Genomic DNA, 22,292 nt, shown 5'->3' with positions numbered 1-22,292 from the left:
GGAATATAAAAATGTACATTCAATATAAATCAAAGTAGTAATTTTAAAAAATGCACAAGTCTACAAAATTAAACAGCCATTTACAACATTTAATTTTATTCTGGCAAAGTACAGTACTCAAATTAGCAGCTGCCATCTGGAGCAGTGTCTGGATATGCCACTTTATATTTCCTCAGCTTGATGAGAAATGCTAGTTGGAGGGAAAAAAAATATTATTGCCACAGGAACCTTAGTGTGCATTTAATAGATAACTACTATAAGTTATATCAATTCATTATGTCAATGATAAAATACTAGTTTAGAAAGAGCGAATGTTTGCAAAATACACAATACTATTTAACAAATCTTAAGATTATAAAAACATTTCCCAAACATTTCTTACCTGTGTGACCAGTTTGCCAAGGGTAAGGTCTAGCAATGTACGGCAGTGAACCATATGGTTCGACATAATCAGAAAGTGATTCTGCTGAATTAAAATAAAAAAAATTTATTTCCTGGCAGGTAAAAAGAGTATTTTATGTCTAAATACTAATCTCTAACATCTTGCCTTTCTCTCTTTTGTTAATCCACTCCTATCAGGCTGCTCTGCAGCCATCCATTGGTATAGACAGCCTCTTTTGCTATATTCACAAACCTATAGCTAGAATAAGCTGTACTGTCTGAATTTGCCAGAGCTGCAGCTTGCAGACAAAGCATCCTGTTTTTGGTTAATGTCTGCCACATACAGTCCCAAAACACACCATAATCATAATGGATCATAAAGCAGCAACAGTATATGGGAGCTACCCTAAGACAACAGTTCCGGAATTCAAGTTTAAAAAGTTTCACTCAGTAGCATGATTGAGCTGCCAATTAGAATTTATTTATTTAATTTGCAACTGGATTTATTAAAAGGCCATTTCATTTACATTTATATTTACCATGAATATAGCTGCCAATCAAAATTTAGGAAAAGACTTCCCAAAAAATATTGATTGTAGCCAGAAAAAGTTCATTTGTAGGAAAGGACTTGGGTGCTAAACCTGTTCTCCACAACCTAGACTTTCAGCTTCACTACTCCTAGTACTTTTCACAGGAAGTAGTACAAGAGCTAGGGGTGAGTAGATCAGGAGGTGTCTGAAAAACAGAAAATGGTATTTTACGTGATTACATTTTTAGCTCTCAAAAAAACCCTCATCCTCAATTTTTTATGATAAAAGTAACAAAAAAGCATTTGTTTATATTTCATGGTTAGAGACCCAGATCTGCAGCTTTCAGACTACAGAAAAAAGTTATACTTCAAGCCAACAACAAGTCTCTGTCTGGTAAGCATAGGCTAATACTTTTGCAACATGCAACAGCAATGCTTTTGGAAAGGAGTTAGAAAACCAGCAGATGCCAGTATGGACCAATGGAGCTTGCATACATCACAAGCTGATAACTTTGGCTTATAGATGTGGAGGATATATGTACATCTGAAGTGATGTAAGCAGATTATTTGGGAGAGGAAGTGTGTGTGAAATAGTAGCAGACTTCTCTGAATTACATCTTGTTCAAAACAGCTGTGGTGAGGGAGAATCTCTCTTCAAAAGGGGGGGAAATTTACATTAGCCTCCTAGTCCAGTGTTTCCCAAACTTGGGACACCACTTGTGTAAGGAAAGACCCTGGCAGGCCGGGCTGGTTTGTTTACCTGCCATGTCCGCAAGTCCGGCCGATTGCGACTCCCACTGGCTGCGGTTCGCCGCTTCAGGCCAATAGGAGCTGCTGGAAGTGGTGCGGGCTGAGGGATGTGCTAGCCACCACTTCCAACAGCTCCCATTAGCCTGGATCGGCGAACTGCAGCCAGTGGGAGCCGCAATTGGCCGGACTGCTGATGCGGCAGCTAAACAAACCAGCCCGGCCCGCCATGGACTTTCACTACACAAGCGGTGACTCCAGTTTGAGAAACGCTGTCCTAGTCCAATTTATATCTAATTCAGGGTAGCTCCTTACCAACATCGTCACTTTCTCCAACTACTGATTGATCCCGAATAGGAAGCTCTTCACCTTCTTTTGGCTGAAGTTCCTCATCTACAATTTGTTTAGGTTCCACTCTTGAGGCAAACCTACCATCCTTCTGCTTAGCAGGGTGTACCAACCAATCTCTGTGAGTCACCTCAATGATCCTTTCACATGAAAGAGAGAGATGGCAGGTCCGTATTCCTTCCAACAGATCGATAACCTGTGTGATACTTTCAGAGAAATGGAAGAGATATGGTGTTACATTTTTCTTTTTTGAGATCCTTTTACACAACTGCTAGTCCTGGACCTGTGTACTGCACTGTGCCCTTCACGTCTTGGTGAACACAAAGCCATCAGTTTTCATTTAAGCCAACAACAAATCTGAATACTGCACAGAAGAACACGGGCAATTATCCTGTAGACATTATTCAGGTAAAACTCCCCCTAACCCCAATGGGAATTTTGCCTAAGTAAGGACTGCAGGACTTATACTGAGTGCAGCTCATAAAGTATTACAGGAACAACAAATGTAGAAAACTGTTACAAAAAATAAACATTTTGTATTTAAAATCTATTATGCATAAAGACATGCTTAACAAAACTACAGTTATCTGATGTCTGAATCAAACGAGTTTATAAATGCCAGGTTTTAATACTTACTTTGCTAGGTATACAGCACATACACCACCCTGCTTAAGATTTGGATACACAACAGGCAAAGCAATCTGAGGGTTAAGCATATCCAAAGCTACCTATAGAAGAACAAGATAATTATTAACCAGACTAAATAGACATAAATCAGTTTCTCCAAGTCAACAAAAGCAGAAAACAATGAGTTTGTTTTATGGAAAATTAATGCATAGATCTACAATATAGATTTGCAAAAAAATAATATTCCAGTCTTTGAACAGATTATGCAGGCCTAAGATCCATGTGTTTTTCTTAGACCTCTCAGTGTTACTGCATTCCAAATGAAGTGTTGATGAGATCTGGTAGTTTTTACTAAATGAACAATTCATATTTAAACAACATACAATAGTCTTGGGTTAATGTCAAACTGTCCAGCAACTAAATTGTATCATGCTGGCAAAATAAAAAAAACCAATGCCTGAAACAGATTACATGTAATTGATTTTTGCATATCTGCTTTAAAAAAAGTTAAGACATTTTCAAACTATATTTTGCAATGAAATAATCACATCATACTATTAAATATTAAAATTCAGATGTTTAACGCATGAGACTTCTATCTCAGCAAATTCTGACAACTGTTTTTCAAGAAACTATTTAAACTGCAAACAAAGAACGGAGTATGTAAGAATACCTGTTTTGTGGAATAATAAACTGTTATATCTAAGATTCTGAGTCAGTGATTATATTTTTAGGTTGCTGGCCATTTTGTATCTGTGCACATAAACTTGTCAACTAAATTTAATTTATTTGTTTAATCTAAAGATTTATGTTGATCCAATAAGACTGAAAATAATAAATTTCTGCATTAACTAGCTTCCCACTGTTTGTTGGAACAATATGGGTTCAAACAATTCTTGTAAAACATCAATTTAAAAGAAAAAGGATACTTGTAAAACATCAATTTAAAAGAAAAAGGATATAAAAACCAAAAGTGTATTTTGTTTACACATTTTGCATGAAATGTTATTAAAAGTTACAGCATGAAGACAGAGGAATTGACAATACCCTTCATTACTTCAGTTTAGACATTCTATTCAGGAGCACAGGTGATATAAAAGGTTTTTTTTTTTTAAATAACAGTTATAGTACAAATAAGTCTGCAATTTATATACAAAGTATGTGCCTAGTTCAGGAGTGGAAAAATCTGTTTCCCTTCACAACTGTACTATTGCAAATGGAGACGGACAAAGTATGTTTTTCCCTATAAGACAGAAAGGAGTAAATCTATGGACATATCAGTGTTTCTTTTGAGGATGATGCACCATCAGACCTTCAAAGACACTTGCTGACAATGGGAGATGGGATTTGTCCATCCCCGCTAACAGAGGCTTGGTTGTTTCTTTATAGTTTATGCTTAGGCTAAAGGTGGGAAACCCACAATGGAGAGGATAAGAAAATTGCTTTTCATTTAATCAGAAAAAAAAAATCAGATGCCAATCTCTTTAAGGTAGGGAGTTTTCTACTAAAGACTTACTGCATCAAATGTTATAGCTTTCATATCCTCAGCAGCTGTTAAAATATCTTTATTAATGAAATCCACGTTATCTGGCCACTCTTCTGCATGTCCTATTTCCCATGCATCACGCCAGCGCCTGTAATTCTTCTTGGCTACAGCATGGTGATCTTTTCTGATTTCATAACTTATAACACGTCCTCGAGGCCCAACTTAAAGCAAATGAAACACACTAAATTTACTATTTTTTTTTCCTGATTCAAGTTAACAGGTTAAAAACATCCAAGTAAATAACAGGACAGGTTAGTCTAAATTGTCTCCCCTTTCTCACCCTAACAAGTTATTATATAAAAGATAATCAACTACAATTTATTTTTGTTCAAATTTAAATGATCCTGTGCAGGTAAAAAATGCCAGATTAACATCTTGGAGGCCGAAATTTGTCTAATCTATGGATAGATACAGCAGAGGCTGGCAGAACCATTTTTCTCAACCCTCACCTGGAGAGAGCACCTCTAGCAATAAGAGAAGAATTCAGTATCTATGGTCCTTTCAGTCTCTGATCTCGCTGCTAATGCTGCCAACAACGGTGTGGGCTTGTCTACACTGCTGCAATAAAGTTATGCGCTGTATCTCTCCAGGGCAGATGTTGCAGGCACAAACTAAAAGGTTTCCAATGCACATTAATTTAGTCCTCTTCAGATAGGATTACATTAATGAGAACTAGGAACCTTTTAGTTTATGCCCGCAGCATCCACATGCGGGAGTTACAGTGCAGCAACTGCAGGGCATAGCTTCAGTTATGCCTAACATTGGGATGAGATTAAAGCAGTGGCCAAAGAGAGACTACAATGAAACCCAATATACTTATTTTCACTTGTGACCCACATCAGAGTGCAGGTATCCAGAAGTGAAACAGCAGCCTCAGCCAGACACCCTGTCCTTCAGTTAACTCGGTCTGTAGCAGATACAGGAGTTTGGGAAAGATAAACACGGACACACATTCATTTTTAGTGCCTAAATCTGAGTTGGTTTTACATTTACAGTAACAGAAGGCTCACTTGCTGAAATTCACCTCTGTGCAGAGGGCCAACACAAGGTGTCTATGGCCCACTTAAGCTTTGTGCCAACATTACACAACTCTGATCCCCTTCTCTCCCCATTCCCTTGAACAGCTCTGACATCCCTTTTTCCATAGGAGCAGCAGCAATTGTGGGGGAAGGGGAGCCTGTGGTGCCCCTTTTCTACTATTGGAAGCAGCACAGGGGAGGTGGGGAGTTCTGGGTTTCTTCTCCAAGTGAGGGAAGGGGAGCGAACGAGCTCCTTCTCCCAGCCTGGTGGAGCAGCCATAGAGAAGAATTGGGGAGGAATGTGGGGATATTTGTAGAGAAGGGGCGAAGGAATCAAAGGTTCCACTTTCTGGCCATTACCAGGTATGTCACTGGATGGGAAGGTGCCCAATGTTCCCCCCCTTATGGTTCTGTTCTGTCAGTACATGAGTTCCTAGAGAGCAAAGACCACTTTGAGGATGATTCGTTATTCATTGAGGAATTGTAGAAAAAAAAAACTACATGCCCCTGATAAATTTTGAGGACAGAAGGCTGGGAGGAATGCATACAGAAGTGGGAGAAGAATGGAGGTCCAGAGTCCCTACCTCAAATCTGGATTTAGTGTATAGGGAAGGGGTTCTACATTTCCATCTTCCTCAGGGGAAGCTCAGGGAGGTGTGAAGTAGCCCATCCATCTCAAAGAAATGTTCTGAGCTGAATGAGAACACCCCATGGTGGAGGTGATACAGCCTGAAACCATGGGTGCTTATTGCTCCATTCCTCTCAAAGCGTGTTCTCATCCTGCCCTCCTTATCTGTCAGTTCTTGTGGGCCTATGTCAAGCTTGCTGGTTCTCAGCAGTGTAAGTGCCAAGCACTCCTGTTCTCAGCTCCCCAATACAGTCTCTGCATTGTATACTGGGCCGTGCACTGACTATGTCTCACCCTGATCTCAGCAGCGAGTTTCTGTGCCACACATACCTGTTCTCAGTGCCTGGTGCAGACTTGGTTTATCATTCCTAATGCAGGACACTTCATCAAGCTTATCCCAGAAAATAAAGTATCTGATGTGGCTGGTACTCTGCAAATGGCATCAGAGCCAGCACAAAGGTGGCAACTAGTTCCTCCCCTATCATTCTGGCCCCAGCACTGCCATTTCAGCTTCATATTCCCGCCCTGTGCCACATAGTTTGGTAAACCTAATCCCCACTGTAGATGCAGCTAGGTTGATGGAAGAATTCTTCCATCGGCCTAGCTAGTGCCTCTCAAAGAGGTAGATTAACTATATCAATGAAAAAAACCCTTCCCATCAATGTAGGAAGCATCTACACTACAGCACTGTAGTGCATGGTGTCAAGTATCAGGGGGTAGCTGTGTTAGTCTGTATTCACAAAAACAACAAGAAGTTCAATGGCACTTTAAATTAAATTTAAGGTGCCACTAGACTCTGTGTTGTTACTGTAGTGTAGACATGGCATGAGCAAGTCTCAAACTTAACAGCAGAGCTGCTCCTCCACTATGATCACGACTTCAGCAATGCAGTCTACTTATCTACACACACACAAACGGGTGAGGAAAGAGTAACCCATGAATAGCAAAGAAAGAGGCTAGAAAGGCAATACAAGAATACCAATGATAAAAATATGGAGTGAAATTTAACCCCATACAGAGCATCAGCACAAGGCCTGTACACCTTATGACATCAAAATGCAGCCTAAATGGCTTACAGGCTACGTGCTGGCCCGCTGCACAGTGCTAAATTTCACCCTAGATAAACAGCATACATAAATCTGAAAAGTCACAGCAAATCCTGAAAGTGGGCATAGAGAGTGACTTCAAGTTTTTTTGATTAATGGAAAAGTAGCACTTGTTATACTAATATTTCTGTGTTGCTTCTGAAATAAACTCCTATATTTGCTAAATCTAGGGTCTTTTACCTGCTCTTGATAGAAACAAGCTCATTCCACCAGACCCAGTACCAGTTTCCACCACAGTGTCTCCTTGGTTGATATCCATCATCATCAGCATTGCATTAATATCCTAAGGGTTAAAAGAGAAATAAAATACCAATACTTTTATACTGTATATTCAAACAGTAATATGTTAGAATTCTGCTTAAAGCAGCAGCCTGATTTTCAGCAGTGCTGAGTACTCTTAGGTTCCACAGAAATCAATAGGAGATGCGGGATGCTACACCTCTGAAAAATCAATATGCAATTGCATAAGCCACCTGAAGCTCCTGCAGCTATTCAGATCAACAAAGCAAATGTTAAAAGAAAGAAGTAATTTACTAATACAGGAATGATAGGACTCCTTAATATAGTAAAACACAAATGGCAAATTATGGTTGTAATGTAAAAGCTAAAATATCCCACTGTAAAACACGGCCCGTTTAGTAGGAAGGAAGCTGTCTAAAAGTAAATTGTATTGCTGTTTCCCTAAACTGAAAATGCTTGGATATGCAAATTAACAACAAAGACTCTGAGACTGCATCTCTAAAAAGGTTTTAAATTAGGACTACCCAAACTTTTATATGTGAAGGGCTGTTTAATAGAAATCCAAAGCATCTCCTGGAGATTGGAACTGTACATCTAATCAAAGTTCCTGGTTTGAGCATTGGTCTGCTAAACCCAGGGTTGTGAGTTCAATCCTTGAGGGGGCCATGTAGTACTCTGGGGCAAAAATCTGTCTGGGGATTGGTCCTGCTCTGAGCAGTGGGTTGGCCTAGATGACCTCCTGAGGTCCCTTCCAACCCTGATATTCTATGATTCCCTAAACCCAGGGGTCATCAGACCCTTCACCACCCTAACCCAATGGTTCTGGTACCCATCTTGTAGCTGGGTGACCTGGGGTGGTCCTGCCTTTTTAAAACCAATAATCATCACCAGCTGCTGTTTAAATCGGGTTTTAAGTTAAAATTGATCAGTTGTGGAAACATCCATTGCAACAACTGACAACCCACGCAACGCGGCCTTACCTTTGGATATGAAATAGTAGGTCCTCTCTTCATCAAAAGCACAAAATCTTCTAAGGCTGGTCTCCTTATCAGGAACTGAAACCCGCTAGAAGTCCTAAACATTTGACCCGGTAGCTTGCCTATTATCTCCAGGTGGCTAATAACTCCCCAACTGCTATTCAATTTCCCGACAGCTGTCAGGTTACGCATATGTTTAAACTCCGCGTAGGTTTTTCTGCGAAACTCTGCTAAAATCAAGTCCCCAGCTTGGAAAGGCACATCTTTAGCCGATGTGTTATGGGTGTCAACAGGCGTCTTGTCTTCATCCCTCTGCAGCTGTGCGGGGGGAGCCCTACCGGCAGCAGGCAGCTGCAGAAGGTGAGAGTCGCCGTTTTCACTGCTGTCCTCCTGCCTTGTTCCCCCCTGGTCTGCGCGCCGTATGGCCCTGAGCTCTTCCGAGAGCAACTCCTCGGGTATCAGCCGGCTCACCCTTTCCAGAGGCGACAGGGCCCTTTCCCAGGCTCGCCTCCTCCGGCTCCTCAGCAGCTGACCCGGGTCCGCCTGCGATGCAGCCGCCGGGGCGGAGTCGGCTACAGGCGATGCAGCGGCAGTGACCTGCTCTTCCGACTCGGGCCCAGCTCCATCCCGGGGCGAGCCGGAACACAGCGCTCGGAGCGCCCGGAGGCGCTGGGCGGAAGGCAGGGGAGGCGCACCCTGCTCCCGGGTGCGCGGGGCCCCTAAGCGCTCGCCAGCCTCAAACACTCCCCTGCCCAGCAGCGCCCGGCACCAGCTCGCCCGCCTCCTCCCGCACGGCGGCACCAACCCGGGCTTCCCCGGGCCCTCTCGCGCGGGCAGCGCCCGCCTCTCCCTTCCCAGCGCTTGCAGGCTCAGCCGCCGCCTGGCACACTGCAGCATGGCTGCGCCGGCCGGGGGCGCTGCACGCAAAGCTGCCGGGGCCGGGAGAGCCCGGGCGCCGCTTGCCGGTCTAGCCTGTGCTGCTGGCTGGGTCCCCTGGGCTGGACTAAGGACTTGCTCACGCGCAGGCGGACTCGCCTTTGCCTTCCCCCTGCAGGAACCACGAGGGCCAACACAGCGACACGCACGTCTGTAGTAAAGCTGCGACCGTCCGGATCCACGTGTTTGCCCACATGGCCCAGGCAGCGCCGATCAGATTGGGGTCCAGCAGCTGCTGTTCCCTTCACAAACAGCCTTATGTTCCTTCGACCCCCTCACCCTAATAGCGTGAGAGTTTGAAAATGACCCATGAAAACCCTTCATCGTGTAGGGGGAAAGATTTTTAAACTGCTTTCAGTTGAATACAGACTGCGAAGATGATTCCTTCCAAGTAGGAACAAGGGGGCGACAAGGAGCGGATCACCGATTACCTGTTCTGTTCATTCCCTATGGGGCACCTGGCATTGGCCGCTGTCTGGAGACAGGATCCTAGGCTAGCTGGAGCTTTGGTCTGACCCAGTATATCCGTTCTTAAGTAAGCGAAATTTGGAAGGATTTGAAATACATTCCCATCTACAAAAAGGGAGAATTTACTCTAAAAATCTGTCCTGAAGATTACAAACATTAATCAAAATCCAGTTAAAGTATTTTGAACAAAAACAATTGCTATAAGAATGCTAAGATTATTATTTATTATACTCTCTTAGAGTTGTTGCCACACACCTTCCCCCCACCCCCAAAACAAGAAAACAAAAAAACATACCTTGGAAGTAACAACTAATCTGAACGAATATAGTTTAAATCGGGCTTCTTGTTCAGCCAGACAAAAACACAAGGCATAACATTTCGATTTAAATGAATCATACTATAATTTAAGTTTATTTGAGCAAAACAATTGGGCACAAAAGACAAAACATAGGTAAGGCAGATATGCTGCTGCAATTTAATGTTTTTCAAAAACAAATACAATCAAAAGAAAATTACAATATGTTGTAAATTTGAATAGAACTTTGTTAGAAGCGTGTCTAGAGGCTTGTTTTCATTTACAATGCAAAATGGTGGAGAAGGAACAACTGCAAAATCACTAGGCCGGAGGTCAGGGATTGACTACGCTTTCTGAAGATTTAAGGTTTTTGTCTATGTTGCAACATGGTCTGAGCAATTTCTTTGCATCTTTATTTTTCCAAATGAATTATAAGGCCCCCATTTGCAATGAGCTCAGTGTGGATGGACCCTGGGACCACAGGTTGCTCACTGCAGGACTGGAGCCTAAAAGAGGAAAGACAATGGGAATCCATTGATGGCATGTGCCTATTTCAAAAAACAATAGCTGAAAACCTAAAACTAAGAAAAACCCATTTAACAATCCACCCTCCCTACTACTCCCATCCTTTAAATCCTTCCGTAACATTCATTTCTGCTTTGTTGTTTAGAAGTGTTACACTTCACTGGGGGGAAAAAAATGCAAAGCTTCATTATTTGCATCAGAACCATAAGATGTACTCAGACCCAGAGTGAATTCTTATATTGTTACTGTAGATCATTATGTACTTGCTCATCCCTTACCATCATCCCTATGGGACACAGACCTTGAGTAAAATTTTCAAAAGTGCTTATGTGACTTATGAGCTCAAGTCAGGGGTGAAAGTAATTTACAGGACTTTTAGGTACTGCCAGAGTCCTGAGGGGGCATGGCCTCATCTGGAAGAGGCGTGGCCTCTCAAGATTTAAAGGCCCTGGTGCACCAGCTGTGGCTGGGAGCCCCAGGGCCTTTAAATCAATCAGGGGTTCTGATCTGAGGAGGTGGCTGGGAGTCCCCCGGGGCTCAGGGGCAAATTAAAGGGCCCGGGGCTCTGGCTGCCGGGGGAACCCCGAGCTTTGCGGGGCTGGGGCAGGGATTTAAAGGGCTCTGGGCTGCCCGCAGCCGCGGGGAGCTCTGAGCCCTTTCAATCCCCACCGTGGAAGCCGGTGCTGTCCAGCACAGCGTACTGGCTCTTGCCGGTACGCTGTACCAGACCGTACTGGCTTACTTTCACCTCTGACCCAAGTCCTGTTTTTAAAGGCACTTTTGAAAATTTTTTTGGTTGTCTTTTCTCATGTTTCTGTAAAGTGATTACCATATTTACGGGTGCTGTAAATCAAATAATCATGTTAATAGCTCTTGAAGATCTGGCTGTGAGATGTGCATGGTTTTAATGGTGAACATAAGCCGTTATACATTTATACTTGCAGTCTATAAACTACAATTTTAAACTGTTTACATTCAGAACAGGTTTCTGGGCTTTTCCTGCCCACCTCTTCTGTGGAAAACTATTTATGACAGAGACACATTAGTCATTAGCAATATTTTCATTGATTTTTTTCCCATCATATATAATTTTCCCCATGTTAAAGGAAGTAGACAGGAACTATTAAATGAGAGGGTATGAAAAAATTTACATTTGCAAGGAAGTATTTATCTTATGCTTCTTCTGACTGGATGTGCCTCAAGGGAATATAGAAGATATGTAATGGGTACAGTACAGAAAGGACTATGCGTATATTTAACATGCATCCTGAAAAGCTAGTGGTGCATCTGAAATGTACTTTTAAAAAATAATTGTTTACAGTGTACTGAATTATTATCATAAATGAAAATTAATCCAGGTTTGCATTTGGAAAGCTTAACTGTACTAGCAAAGCGCTCCTAGAGTGCTACCGTGGTTGCAGCTTGAATTGGCAGAATTGTACTTTTGCAAGCATAGTTTATTCTAGCCCCACCTCTACTCATGCCCCCTCCCCCTCCAAAACAACACTAGGTGAAATAAACTAGATTGGCAAACGTGTGGTTGTACAGTTATAACTGTGTCTATATTAGGGGGCTTCTGCCAGCACAGCTACATTGGTCAGGAATCACACCTTTTCACATCCCTGTTTATATGTATATCTAGCCTGATACAAGAATTTGCAATGCACTGTCCTAATAATCAGGGGAAAATATAGAAATTACAGAAGAAAAATATCTTTTAAATCATCTAGACTACCTCCTGGTAAGTAGAGGATTGATCTCTAGATTACACTTTCTAGTGCTTTTTCCATTCTTGCTTAATCACTGGGGCTTCCACCACTACTCATGGGAAACTATGTTGCATTTTAATAGACCCCAATGCTCAAGACTTTTTTTCTGATATCCAGGCTATATTTTCTATTTCCTATCACTCCCACAGGATAATGGAGCAGCTAATACACAACTCAGTTAATACAGGAGAGTAAATAATTAATGCCAATCTACATGGGTTTATGGAAATCAGATTCTGTCAAACTAACTTGGTATTTTTTTTTTATAAGATTGCAAGTTTGGTGTTGATGTAATAGACTTCTGTACCGGCCCCAGCCCTGAAGCTCGAAAGTACCTTCCACCAACAGAAGTTGATCCAAATAAAATATATTGTCTCTCTCAACTTCTGTAAGGCATTTGACTTGGTACTGCCTGACATTTTGATTAAAAAAACTAGAACAGTATAAAATTAACGTGGCATACATTAAATGGATTAAAGGTTGGCAGATTGGTCTCAAAATGTAATTAAAAACAGGAAACCATCATAGACAGGTGTGTTTCTAGTGGACTTACATAGGGATCAGTTCTTGGCCTTATCCTATTTAACATTTTTACTAATGACCTGGCCGAAAACATTAAATCATCACCGAAAAAGTTTGGTGATGGCACAAAAGTTGGGGGAGTGGTAAATAATGAAGAGGACAGGTCACTGGATTGCTTGGAAAGGTATATGAAAGAAAACAGTATGTGTTTTGATTTAACTAAATGGGAATGTATATGTCCAAGAACAAATATTTAATACTGGGTTCTTCAATCTATCACAGAAAGGTATAACACCATCCAATGGCTGGAAGTTGAAGATAGACAAATTGAGACTGGAAATAAAGTGTAAATTTTTAACATTGAAAGTAATTAACCATGGGACCAGTCATGGGGGATCCTCCATCACTAACCATTTTTAAATCAAGATTGGATGTTTTTCTAAAAGCTCTGCTCTAGGAATTACTTTGGAGACTTTCTATGGCCTGTAAAAGAAGCAGAGTCCTGTGGCACCTTATAGACTAACAGACCTATTGGAGCATGAGCTTTTGTGGGTGAATACCCACTTCATCGGATTCTTTTACAGATCCAGACTAACAAGGCTACCCCTCTCATCTATGGCCTGTGTTACACAAGAAGTCACAGGGATGCCTTCTGGCCTTGAAATCTATGAATCTTTTGATCAGTTCTGGCAGATGTTTCTGCAGTATTTACTCTTTCCCAGTACCTAACAAGGAGATGAACCTTAATAAAATTAATATGCAACAATTATGTCTCAGGCATCCCTTGGTACAGTCACATATCCTACATTTAACAGGCCTGCAAAATGAGAAGCCTTAAAAAAAAAAGCTTGTCATACACCCATCTCTGGACACCCCCCAATCCCCTCCAGCACACAGCAAGTACCACCCAAAGCTGTCATACACTCAGCCCCCAGGATCCCATCTTTCACCCTTGATACTCTCATCACCCTCCCCCACCCGCCTCACAATACTATTTGAACACACATCAGACACCCCCGACCTCCTGTGCAGCCACCCTCCGCTTCCCCCCCAGGACTCCCGCTCCTGCCACACTGAGTCTCCCCCCCCCCGCGCCGCCGCGGGCCTTGCACGCAGCGGAGGGGAGGAGCGGCGCAGGGGGAGCGCGTCCCCGACCAGTGCGCCTGCGCGGGGCGGAAACACGTGGCCGCTGCGCCGCTGGCCTGGAGCAGAGGCCGGGCCCAGAGCGCCATGGCGGCGGCCGGAGCAGTGTGTGGTGGGGACGCCCCGCGGGCCCCTGCGCCTTCTCCCGGGCGGCCGCCGCTCCTGGCGCTGTGCGGCCCCGACGGGCGCCTCCGGGTGTGGGACACGCCGAGCAGCCGCCTGCAGCACGAGTACGTGCCCTCCGCCCACCTCAGCGCCGCCTGCACCTGCCTGGCCTGGGCCCCGCCGGGGGGCCGCCAGCCCCCGAGCAAGGTACCGGGGCGGGAGGGAACGAGGGGCCGGGCCGGGAGTGCCGCCGCTGCCGCCCTGCTCACCACATGGCCCGCTCGCCCCGTGCGGGGCCGGGCCTGCTCCGCCCCACCCCCCGGCACCATGTGGCTTCCCCGGGGAGAGCAGCCAGCAGGCCCCGAGTGGGGGGGAGCCCCCCTACAGCCGGGAAACATCCCCCGTGTGACGGGGACACGCCACGGGCCCCCAACCCCTTGCGGGCCTCCTGCCCGCAGCACCCTGCCGGGCAGCGCTAATGCAGACGGGCCACCGGCAGCGCACGTGGGGCACCCACCCCCGCTCGGGCCGAGGCTAGGGGTGGTGGGGCCGACAGGGCCCCGTCCCGGGGGAGCCGCTCCAGTGAGGGGGGCTAGTGTGCGCAAGCCCTGGGGGAAGGGAAGAATTAGGTGAACTCAGTCCTAGGCTTGCGGGTGGGGAGAGCATGGGATGGGGGAATCTTACCATCCATCGTGTGTGCGCCTAGTGGTGAGGTAGTCCTTGGGTGGCCCAAGCTGGTGTTAAGTGTCTTTGCTGGAGCAGTAGCAACACAGAGTTTACAAAAAGAACAGGAGTGCGTGTGGCACCTTTGAGACTAACACATTTATTTGAGCATAAGCTTTCTGGGCTACAGCCATGTCATAGGTTTCACCCCCACTCTGGACTTTAGAGTATAGATGTGGGGCCCTGCATGTGAACCTCCTAAGCTTAATTACCAGCTTAGATCAATAGGCTCCTCCAAATGTTTGAGTCATCTGGAAAACTCTGTCTTCCCCCCCCAGAAACCTTCCCCTCCATGGGAAGCCTTGAGAGACTCCTCCACCAATTCCCCAGTGAACACTCATCCAAACCCCTTGGATCTTAAAACAAGGACAAATTACTCATTCCCCCTCCCTTTTTCCCCCCCACCAATCCCTGGTGAGTCCAGATCCAATCCCCTTGGATCTTAAACAGGGAAAAATCAATCAGGTTCTTAAAAAGATGGCTTTTAATTAAAGAAAAGAAAGGGTTTACAAAAGAGTTTACAGTTGCTATGTCTATGGTCTTGCATCTGTGCCTATATATATATATATATATATATAACATCTGTGGTGTCTTTCATTAGGGAGTCTCTAAGCACTTTAGAGGTGTTATTGAACTAAGACTCCCAGTCCCTTTGTGATGTGGGTAAGTATTTTCCACTTTTACAGGTTGGGGAGTATGTGTCTTGCCCAAAGTCACCCAGTGTCCAAAGCTAGGAAGAGAACTAAGGAACAATGACTTCTTACAGTTCTGACATACCTAGTACAGCCCCATTTATCCAAAATGCTTGTGTAATCAAAACTATTTGGGGATCCAGATAACTGGGGGTGGGGAGAAGCACTTGGGTAAGTCATTCTCACCTGTGGCTGTGACAATGATTTGGCTGATAGGTAGTTCTTCTGAAATAGGTTTGTATTAGCCATATAAATTAATTGAACTGTGTGTATGTATAATAGCTGTAAGTATCCTTTGCTCAAAGAATGAATTATATTTGTAACATGCTGTCCTTCATATCATATCTATTGGTGAGATACTCTTACGGAGAGAGTAATCGTATTAGGAATTCATACACTATTAAGTTATGTAAAATTCAGTCTCCCTTTGGGATAACATCTATCTCGCCACTTTTGCTCTTTGCAAGTTATTTGTGGAGGGGAATTTTTCTAGGATTCAGGAATGATTTAAATAGGTTTTGAGTAATATTCAGTGACTTCATTCAGAGCAATCATCTGGGAACTTGGAAATTCCAGTGTTGAACTTCAGAGCATTTGTCTTATTTTTTTTACAGTTCATTACCAAACCAAAGGTGTGATCAGAATTAAAACAACAAGGCGCTAGCTCAGTTACATCCTGTCTACACTGAGATTTGAAGCCACCATCTCAACCATTTTTTAGGATAAAAACAGTATTTGAACCTTGTTCTTGTTCAGAAAGTGCAGTTTCCCCCTGGCTAGTAGTATAGATAGGGTGTAACCATATTATAATATTTCTTTATTTATGTAACATCTGTACAAGGATTTCAAAGTGCTTTACATACTTGTTTAATTTATTCTGAGAGTGCTCCTGAGTATTATCCCATATTACTGATTGGGAAATCTGAGATATTGTTAATTGCCCAAGGACACAGGATTACTGTGGCAGAGCGAAGTAGTTTAGATCTCCTAATTTATAGACTTTAAGGTCAGAAGGGACCATTATGATCATCTAGTCTGACCTCCTGCACAATGCAGGCCACAGAATCTCACCCACCCACTTCTATAACAAACCCCTAACCTATGTCTGAGTTATTGAAGTCCTCAAATTGTGGTTTGAAGACCTCAAGCTGCAGAGAATCCTCCAGCAAGTGACCCTATTGTCCTGTACTTTAATTTGATCAATTATAACACACTTTTGAAAAACATATTTATCATTTGATATCTATGCTGACTGAAGAAACTGTGGGCCTGTCACACTTGGTGTATTGCATGTTGGGATACCATTTCACAGCATGGATTTGGTTTTGCCTATGTGGATGGAACCAAAGTATGTTATAACCTTATTATAGCTTTCAAACATTGTTATAACATGGTGTCCTGGCATGGTGTACATGAGCTTAAGCAGCTTTCTAGCAAGAACTATGTTTGAAAATGGTTCTTCAGAAAAGGGCTAACGTTTTAAAATCTCTGTGTAGACAGGGCTTTTTATCTTGTGTAAGGAACTTTGTTGAACACTGGGCCACATCTTAGTGCTAATTATCTCTTAACATGTTGAACTCTGAGCATTACCTGTATTTCAGCATGTTCTCTTGTGGAACTGGTAACTTTTCATATCTTGCAGGATGTGTTCTCTGTAGCTTTGTAACTTGTTGATTTTTGCTCAGATTGAATAAGCAGGGAAAAAAATAAAGCTCTGGTAGCTGAGCCAACTAAAGGATGCTTGTAACACACATTTTGTTTCCTTTTGCACTGAAAAACTTTGTTTTCTGCTAATGTGTCATATGCTTTAAGAACAATCATATGCCAGTAGATGCCTCTAGGTGGTGTTTGGCCAGGTTCCACTTACACAAAGGCAAAATTTGTTCTGGACTCTTGCCACTTTAATGATGACCAAACATTTTTTGGCCAGTATGGGGATGAGTTGTAGAAATAGTGAGATCTTGAACTCTAATCCTGGGAATTCCTAGCTCTGTGATAGCTGCTTGGAGCACACATCTCCTCAATCTTTGTATATGTGCTTGTAGTGTGGGAGGTATTTTAGCTTTTGTTATGGTGACATTATTTTCTTAAAGTGCTGGTCAGTAGAAAGTCTCCCTGAAATAGTCCCTTATAAAAATCTACTTTTCAAGTGAGGCTATTATGGAAAAGCATGCCCTCTTAAAAGAAAAAAAATCAAATTATAACTGCTTTAAATAAAATACTAATATTCCTAAGTCATAATCGTAAATGAATTCTAAATATTTCTTCAATCCGTAGCATCTGAAAAAATAGTAAGACACTCATATGTGGCAGGATCAAGTTCTATGTCTGGCACACGAAAGCTTAGATGTTGTCTGGTATCAAAGGCGTCCTGATCCTGCAGTGAGCTCTGTGTTGGGTCACAGTGAAGTTAATAGGAGATATCGCCATGTGGCAATCATTGCAGGATCAGGACCTAAGACTGGTTTGTATTTAGTTCTATGGATTTTTTTTGGAAGGGTGTGAGCGAGGCATTTTCTAGATCAATATCTAATCCTCATGTTTGTTTAGTAGAGGAGTTCTCAAACTGGAGACCCTGGGGGTTGCAAGGTTATTTCATGGGGGGCCGCAAGCTGCTCGTCTCCGCCCTAACCCTGCTTCACCTCCAGCATTTATAATGGCATTAAATATATTTAAAAGTGTTAATTTAGAAGGGGGCTCGCACTCAGAGGCTTGCTATGTGAAAGGGGTCACCAGTGCAAACTTTGAGAACCACTGGTTTAGCACCTTTTATTCTAAAGATGCCATACCCAAATGTGCTCATTAGCCAAGCTTTTGGGAGCATTTCAGCAGACATAGGGTAACTTTAAGAACAAGTTTCCTTTGGAGAACCTTTGCTACTACTTGGCTCGCTCATTCTGTGACATCAGAAATGTTATGAGTTGGATGGACTTAGGTAAGACTTGCTTGTATTTGTAATGTGTTCTGGAATATCGCCAGTGAACTAAGAATTTTGGGGAGGGGGTTAGAGGTGATGGGAGGATGGAAGAATTTTAGATAAATTAGTAGGTGCTTCTGTGCTTATGGCTGGTTGCTTGCTATTTCAAGGAGAAAGGGTTTTCAACACCCATCTGTGCTTAACTGGTTTCATTTTTCCTTTGCAGTTCATCTTTAGTATGGAAGAGTTTTAGTAAATGCAGATAGCATTTAGGGTCTTCCGGTACTGTGTGGGCATCCAGTGTGAACATAGGCCTCCTCTTCACTGACCAAAGAACAGTGTTTAATTAAACACAGTTTTAATGTGACTGCCTCCAAACAAGTTTAGTTAGTTGGTTTAATGTTCAGACCTAGTGTTGATCATGACTTTAAAACCTAGATTAACATACATTAGACCTGATTTGAAATGTTTAGTTCCAGGTATGAACATGCTTTGAGATGTGTGTTATAGTTTTTGCTGCACTCATGTTTTTGGTGCATTTTTAAAAACTCTTCTTTTGTCTCTGAAAATGAAGCCTGAAAGTATGTTCGTGACAAGCAGAGACCTCAGCTATCCACTTAGGTTTGGCTTTATGTGAAAACTTTTGGAATGGAGTTAGATATTTTTTATTCAAATGTCAGTTATTCTGATTTTTATTAAACTGGCATAGAGTTAACGTCAGCTAAAATTATTCTATTTTGGCTTCCCAAATATCTTACATTTAGCCCTATGTCAAAAGTTTTTAGAGTACTGTAACTTCAGGGATGCAATCTCTCTCTCTCTCTCTCTTTGTTGTTGTTGCATTGTTTAAAATTTAAAACTTAAATGTGTAAGCTTCCAGATGGCCTGCAGCTCTCATATCTTTGGGCTTGGGCACAAACTAATTACATGCTGCATGTCACCTATTGTAATGTTGTAAGAGAGACACCTATGTAGGTGGAGCAGCAAGGCTCTTGTTTTAAGCCCACAAGGAGTCCTTTTTGGGCTTCCTGGCGGTGCAGTGCATTAGTGCAGATATCCTGTTCTGTAGAGGAAACATCGTTTTGTGTCTTGTGGGTAGAAAGTTTTTAAAAATGAAATCTGAGATGAGGTAGTGTCTACATAAGGTACAACAAACTCGTCAGAAAAATATTTTCCTTTTACCTAAGGGGTTGGGGCTGCTTCATTCTTCTGAAGCCCTTAAAGAGTTAAGTATGAACACAGTCTGACATTAAACCCTTGTGAGCAGAAGTGTGGTGGTGGTGGCGGCTTTTCCTCCTCCTTTCTTTATGGTTTGGCATCCTGAGGAACTGAGTCTAGTCTCTTTCACTTACCTAACCTGGCCATCCCACCACACTTCTGGCCAAGGAGGACAGGCTGAAACTCTGTGTAGAGATTGTCAGTGGCTCTCAAACTGTGAGAGCAAGGGATTAAAAAATGGTCTGAGCATGGGAGCCAGGAACTAGGAGTTATAACGCCTGTTCTAATACTGACTTCCTTTGTGGCCTTGGGCAAATCACTGTGTTATCCTAATTTTCCCCACCTGTAAAATGAGAATAGCACTTTCCTCTCAGGGGAGTTGAAGATTTATTTAATGTTTGTAAAGTGCTTTGAAAAATGAAAAGTAGTACAGAAATGCTGAATTCTGTTATGGTTTTGACCTTCCCCTTTGGGGATGAAGCATACCCCGTGTATTACCTTTCAGCCTGGCTCTGGGAATAAAGCAAAGACTAGAAAATGACCTTGGGGTTTTCTTCATGGAACAGCACACTGTCACTATGCTATCAGGATGATTTCATCTGATCTTTTAAAAATAGATTTTGAGCCATAGTGGTGGAAATAAGACTCTTTGTGCTTGTCTACACTAAGATTTGTAATCCCGTTAGTTAACATGTTAAAAAATGATTGTGTCCTGTCTACATTAGAATTTACACACATTTGTTCCCAATTGTGTTTGAACTCTAGGGTTATGGAACCCTTATTTGTGGAAGCAGACCAGACTAACTTGTTACTTTTTTTTTTTAACCCTGCTCCCAATCTCTTTTCAGGAGGGTCCTCAGAGGAAAAAAAGGAAATCTGAAGCTGCAGAAGCAGGTGAACAGTTTGATCTGCTGGCTATTGGTACAGCGGTTGGCAGTATTTTATTATACAGCACAGTTAAAGGAGAATTACAGAGCAAACTAGTAAGCATCACATCAATCTTTCTGTCTATTTGTAAGGTCATATCTGTTGCTCAGAGGGGTGGGCTAAGCTAATTTAACAGTTTTATATTCTGAATGGTTATGTAGTTACACACATGAATGGGTATGTGGTATCCACAAGAATGTCAGAATGATTCTACTTCTAGTGTTGCTAGTATGTATAGACTGAGGAATTACTTTTTCTAGACTAGCGCAACATCATACGATTACATGTACATTTGTAATTCTTGAGTTCCTTTTAACTCGAAAGGATAGTAAGGATTTAGACACCATGAAATTCATCTTGGGTGTATTGCATCTTCAACAATTAGACAATATTCTGTGTCTGAGAATTTAAAAAATTGCATTGGCTAGCATGGAGATGCTACTTGCACTGGCATGTTGGCTTTTCTATAAAATTGTGAATCACAGACTTAGCTTTCCATATGACGTCTTGTGTGAGTCCTTTATATTCTCAGCATATGGTTTTCCCAAACCCATCAGGTGGTGGTTCCATCCTGCTGTCATTTTTCCTTCTTATTAACATCACCTCTTCTCTGCCTTTTCATTTAGCCTTGAATTGTAACAAAACAAAGAAATATAATGGTTGATATCAATGATAATATTTTGGAATAGACATGAGACTGATTTCCTCCTCTTGGTTCTAGACTTACTCGTGGGCATTGATGCACAATGTGTATGTATTACGTATGGGAAAGCATCTGTGTACCTTGTTAAGTTGGGTAGTAGTTTAGCAACATTGGTTTAAAATTGATAGGGTGAATGCTGAAACTTTGCTGGTGACACGTCTTTATTTTACCCACAAAGTTCATGTTTTTGATGGGTCCACAGAAATGTTGACCATTTTTCTTTTTTTAGTAACAGAATAGTGGCTTTTATTTGGGCTGTCATTTTAAAAAAATATTTGGAATTGCAAGAACATTCCTCACTCTGTCATAACTGAAAAGTCATTTTTGATTTTGAAATGTATCAATTTTTTTCTCTGCCAATATTTAAGCATAATGCCTTGCTGTGATGATGCTTACTTGGTTTCGCTCACTGCTGACTTGCAGTGAAGACATTTTCCTCTTGGCTGTCTGAGCGGGCTGGTGCTGAATTAAATAGTAAAATTCAGTAAATTTACAGGAAACTCAAATTATGACTAAAAGCAGGTTAGCGATGCTCTTAGAAAACTGCGTTAATCTTTTGGAAGAAGATCCAGTAACTTTTCCTCTAGGCATGTGTTCACCCTCTCATTCTGGTTAGAACAGATTCTCAGTAAAATGCTGTTGCTGCTCCTTTGGCAGCACTTGAGTTCTAATACGAGGTCTCAGATTAAGTATAACCCAGTGCATTTCCCTCCTACACTGATAGACTCCCATGTTTGAGACGCATGATGCCGGGATTATTTGATGACTTGACCAGTGAGCCCTGTGATAGGATCCCTGGGGTGCAGCATGGAACTATGGGACCACTGTGACCCCTGAACTCTCTCCAATCTGGCCTGTCTTTCACAGTGCCTTACTAGTGACCAGCAGCAAACACCTCTAGTTGCTGTTATCGTTCAGCACAACAGCATGTGGAGCACTACACCCAGCTAGATTGCATGAATGCTCCCAGAGCCACTCATGAATCACACAGAGAAAGGCACCAGAGCCAAATCTCTGGAGCTCCCAGCACCGCACCTCAGGAATACACCATCTTGCAATGCTCAAGATGAGCAGTGCAAATTTATTAATTGGTTCACCACTTCATCAGTGGAAAACGGATATATACTAGCCTTTGCAGAACCTGAGCAGATTTGCCACACACGTCACACAAACTCATTGGTAAAGATAAACAGTAAAACAG

General features: G+C 42.5%; 2 protein-coding genes and 1 non-coding gene across 6 annotated transcripts in view; 2 read left to right on the top strand and 1 right to left on the bottom strand.

Annotated features, from left to right (window-relative positions):
- Window positions 1-75: 75 nt before the first annotated feature.
- On the bottom strand, window positions 76-9,317 carry TRMT61B (tRNA methyltransferase 61B). Of its 4 annotated transcripts, none has more exons than XM_039532342.1 (7): window positions 8,152-9,317; window positions 7,112-7,214; window positions 4,149-4,339; window positions 2,642-2,733; window positions 2,090-2,211; window positions 383-466; window positions 76-190 (listed from the first exon to the last, which is right to left on the bottom strand). In XM_039532342.1, exons 1-7 carry the CDS (start codon window positions 9,043-9,045, stop codon window positions 123-125), a joined length of 1,554 nt encoding a protein of 517 aa, XP_039388276.1. In that variant the 5' UTR covers window positions 9,046-9,317; the 3' UTR covers window positions 76-122. The 4 variants fall into 4 exon arrangements, with proteins under 4 accessions (XP_039388276.1, XP_039388277.1, XP_039388275.1 ...); XM_039532343.1 differs by having other exon boundaries at window positions 383-463; XM_039532341.1 differs by having other exon boundaries at window positions 383-463; window positions 1,973-2,211; window positions 8,152-9,314.
- Window positions 9,318-13,785: 4,468 nt separating this feature from the next.
- Window positions 13,786-22,292, top strand: part of WDR43 (WD repeat domain 43) — a 34,940-nt gene continuing 26,433 nt past the window's right edge. Inside the window, exons 1-2 of the mRNA XM_039531771.1 lie at window positions 13,786-14,118; window positions 20,310-20,444. Of these exons, the coding sequence (XP_039387705.1) occupies window positions 13,894-14,118; window positions 20,310-20,444 (360 nt within the window). The 5' untranslated portion in view covers window positions 13,786-13,893. The remainder of the gene's footprint in view (window positions 14,119-20,309; window positions 20,445-22,292) is intronic.
- On the top strand, window positions 21,469-21,546 carry LOC120402477. Its single transcript, XR_005597258.1, has one exon. It is a non-coding gene; the product is annotated as a small nucleolar RNA SNORD53/SNORD92 (small nucleolar RNA).

This window comes from Mauremys reevesii, linkage group 3, assembly GCF_016161935.1.
Source record: "Mauremys reevesii isolate NIE-2019 linkage group 3, ASM1616193v1, whole genome shotgun sequence".
Classification (NCBI taxonomy): Eukaryota; Metazoa; Chordata; order Testudines; family Geoemydidae; genus Mauremys; species Mauremys reevesii.
This window is presented reverse-complemented; position numbering and strand designations above follow the sequence as displayed.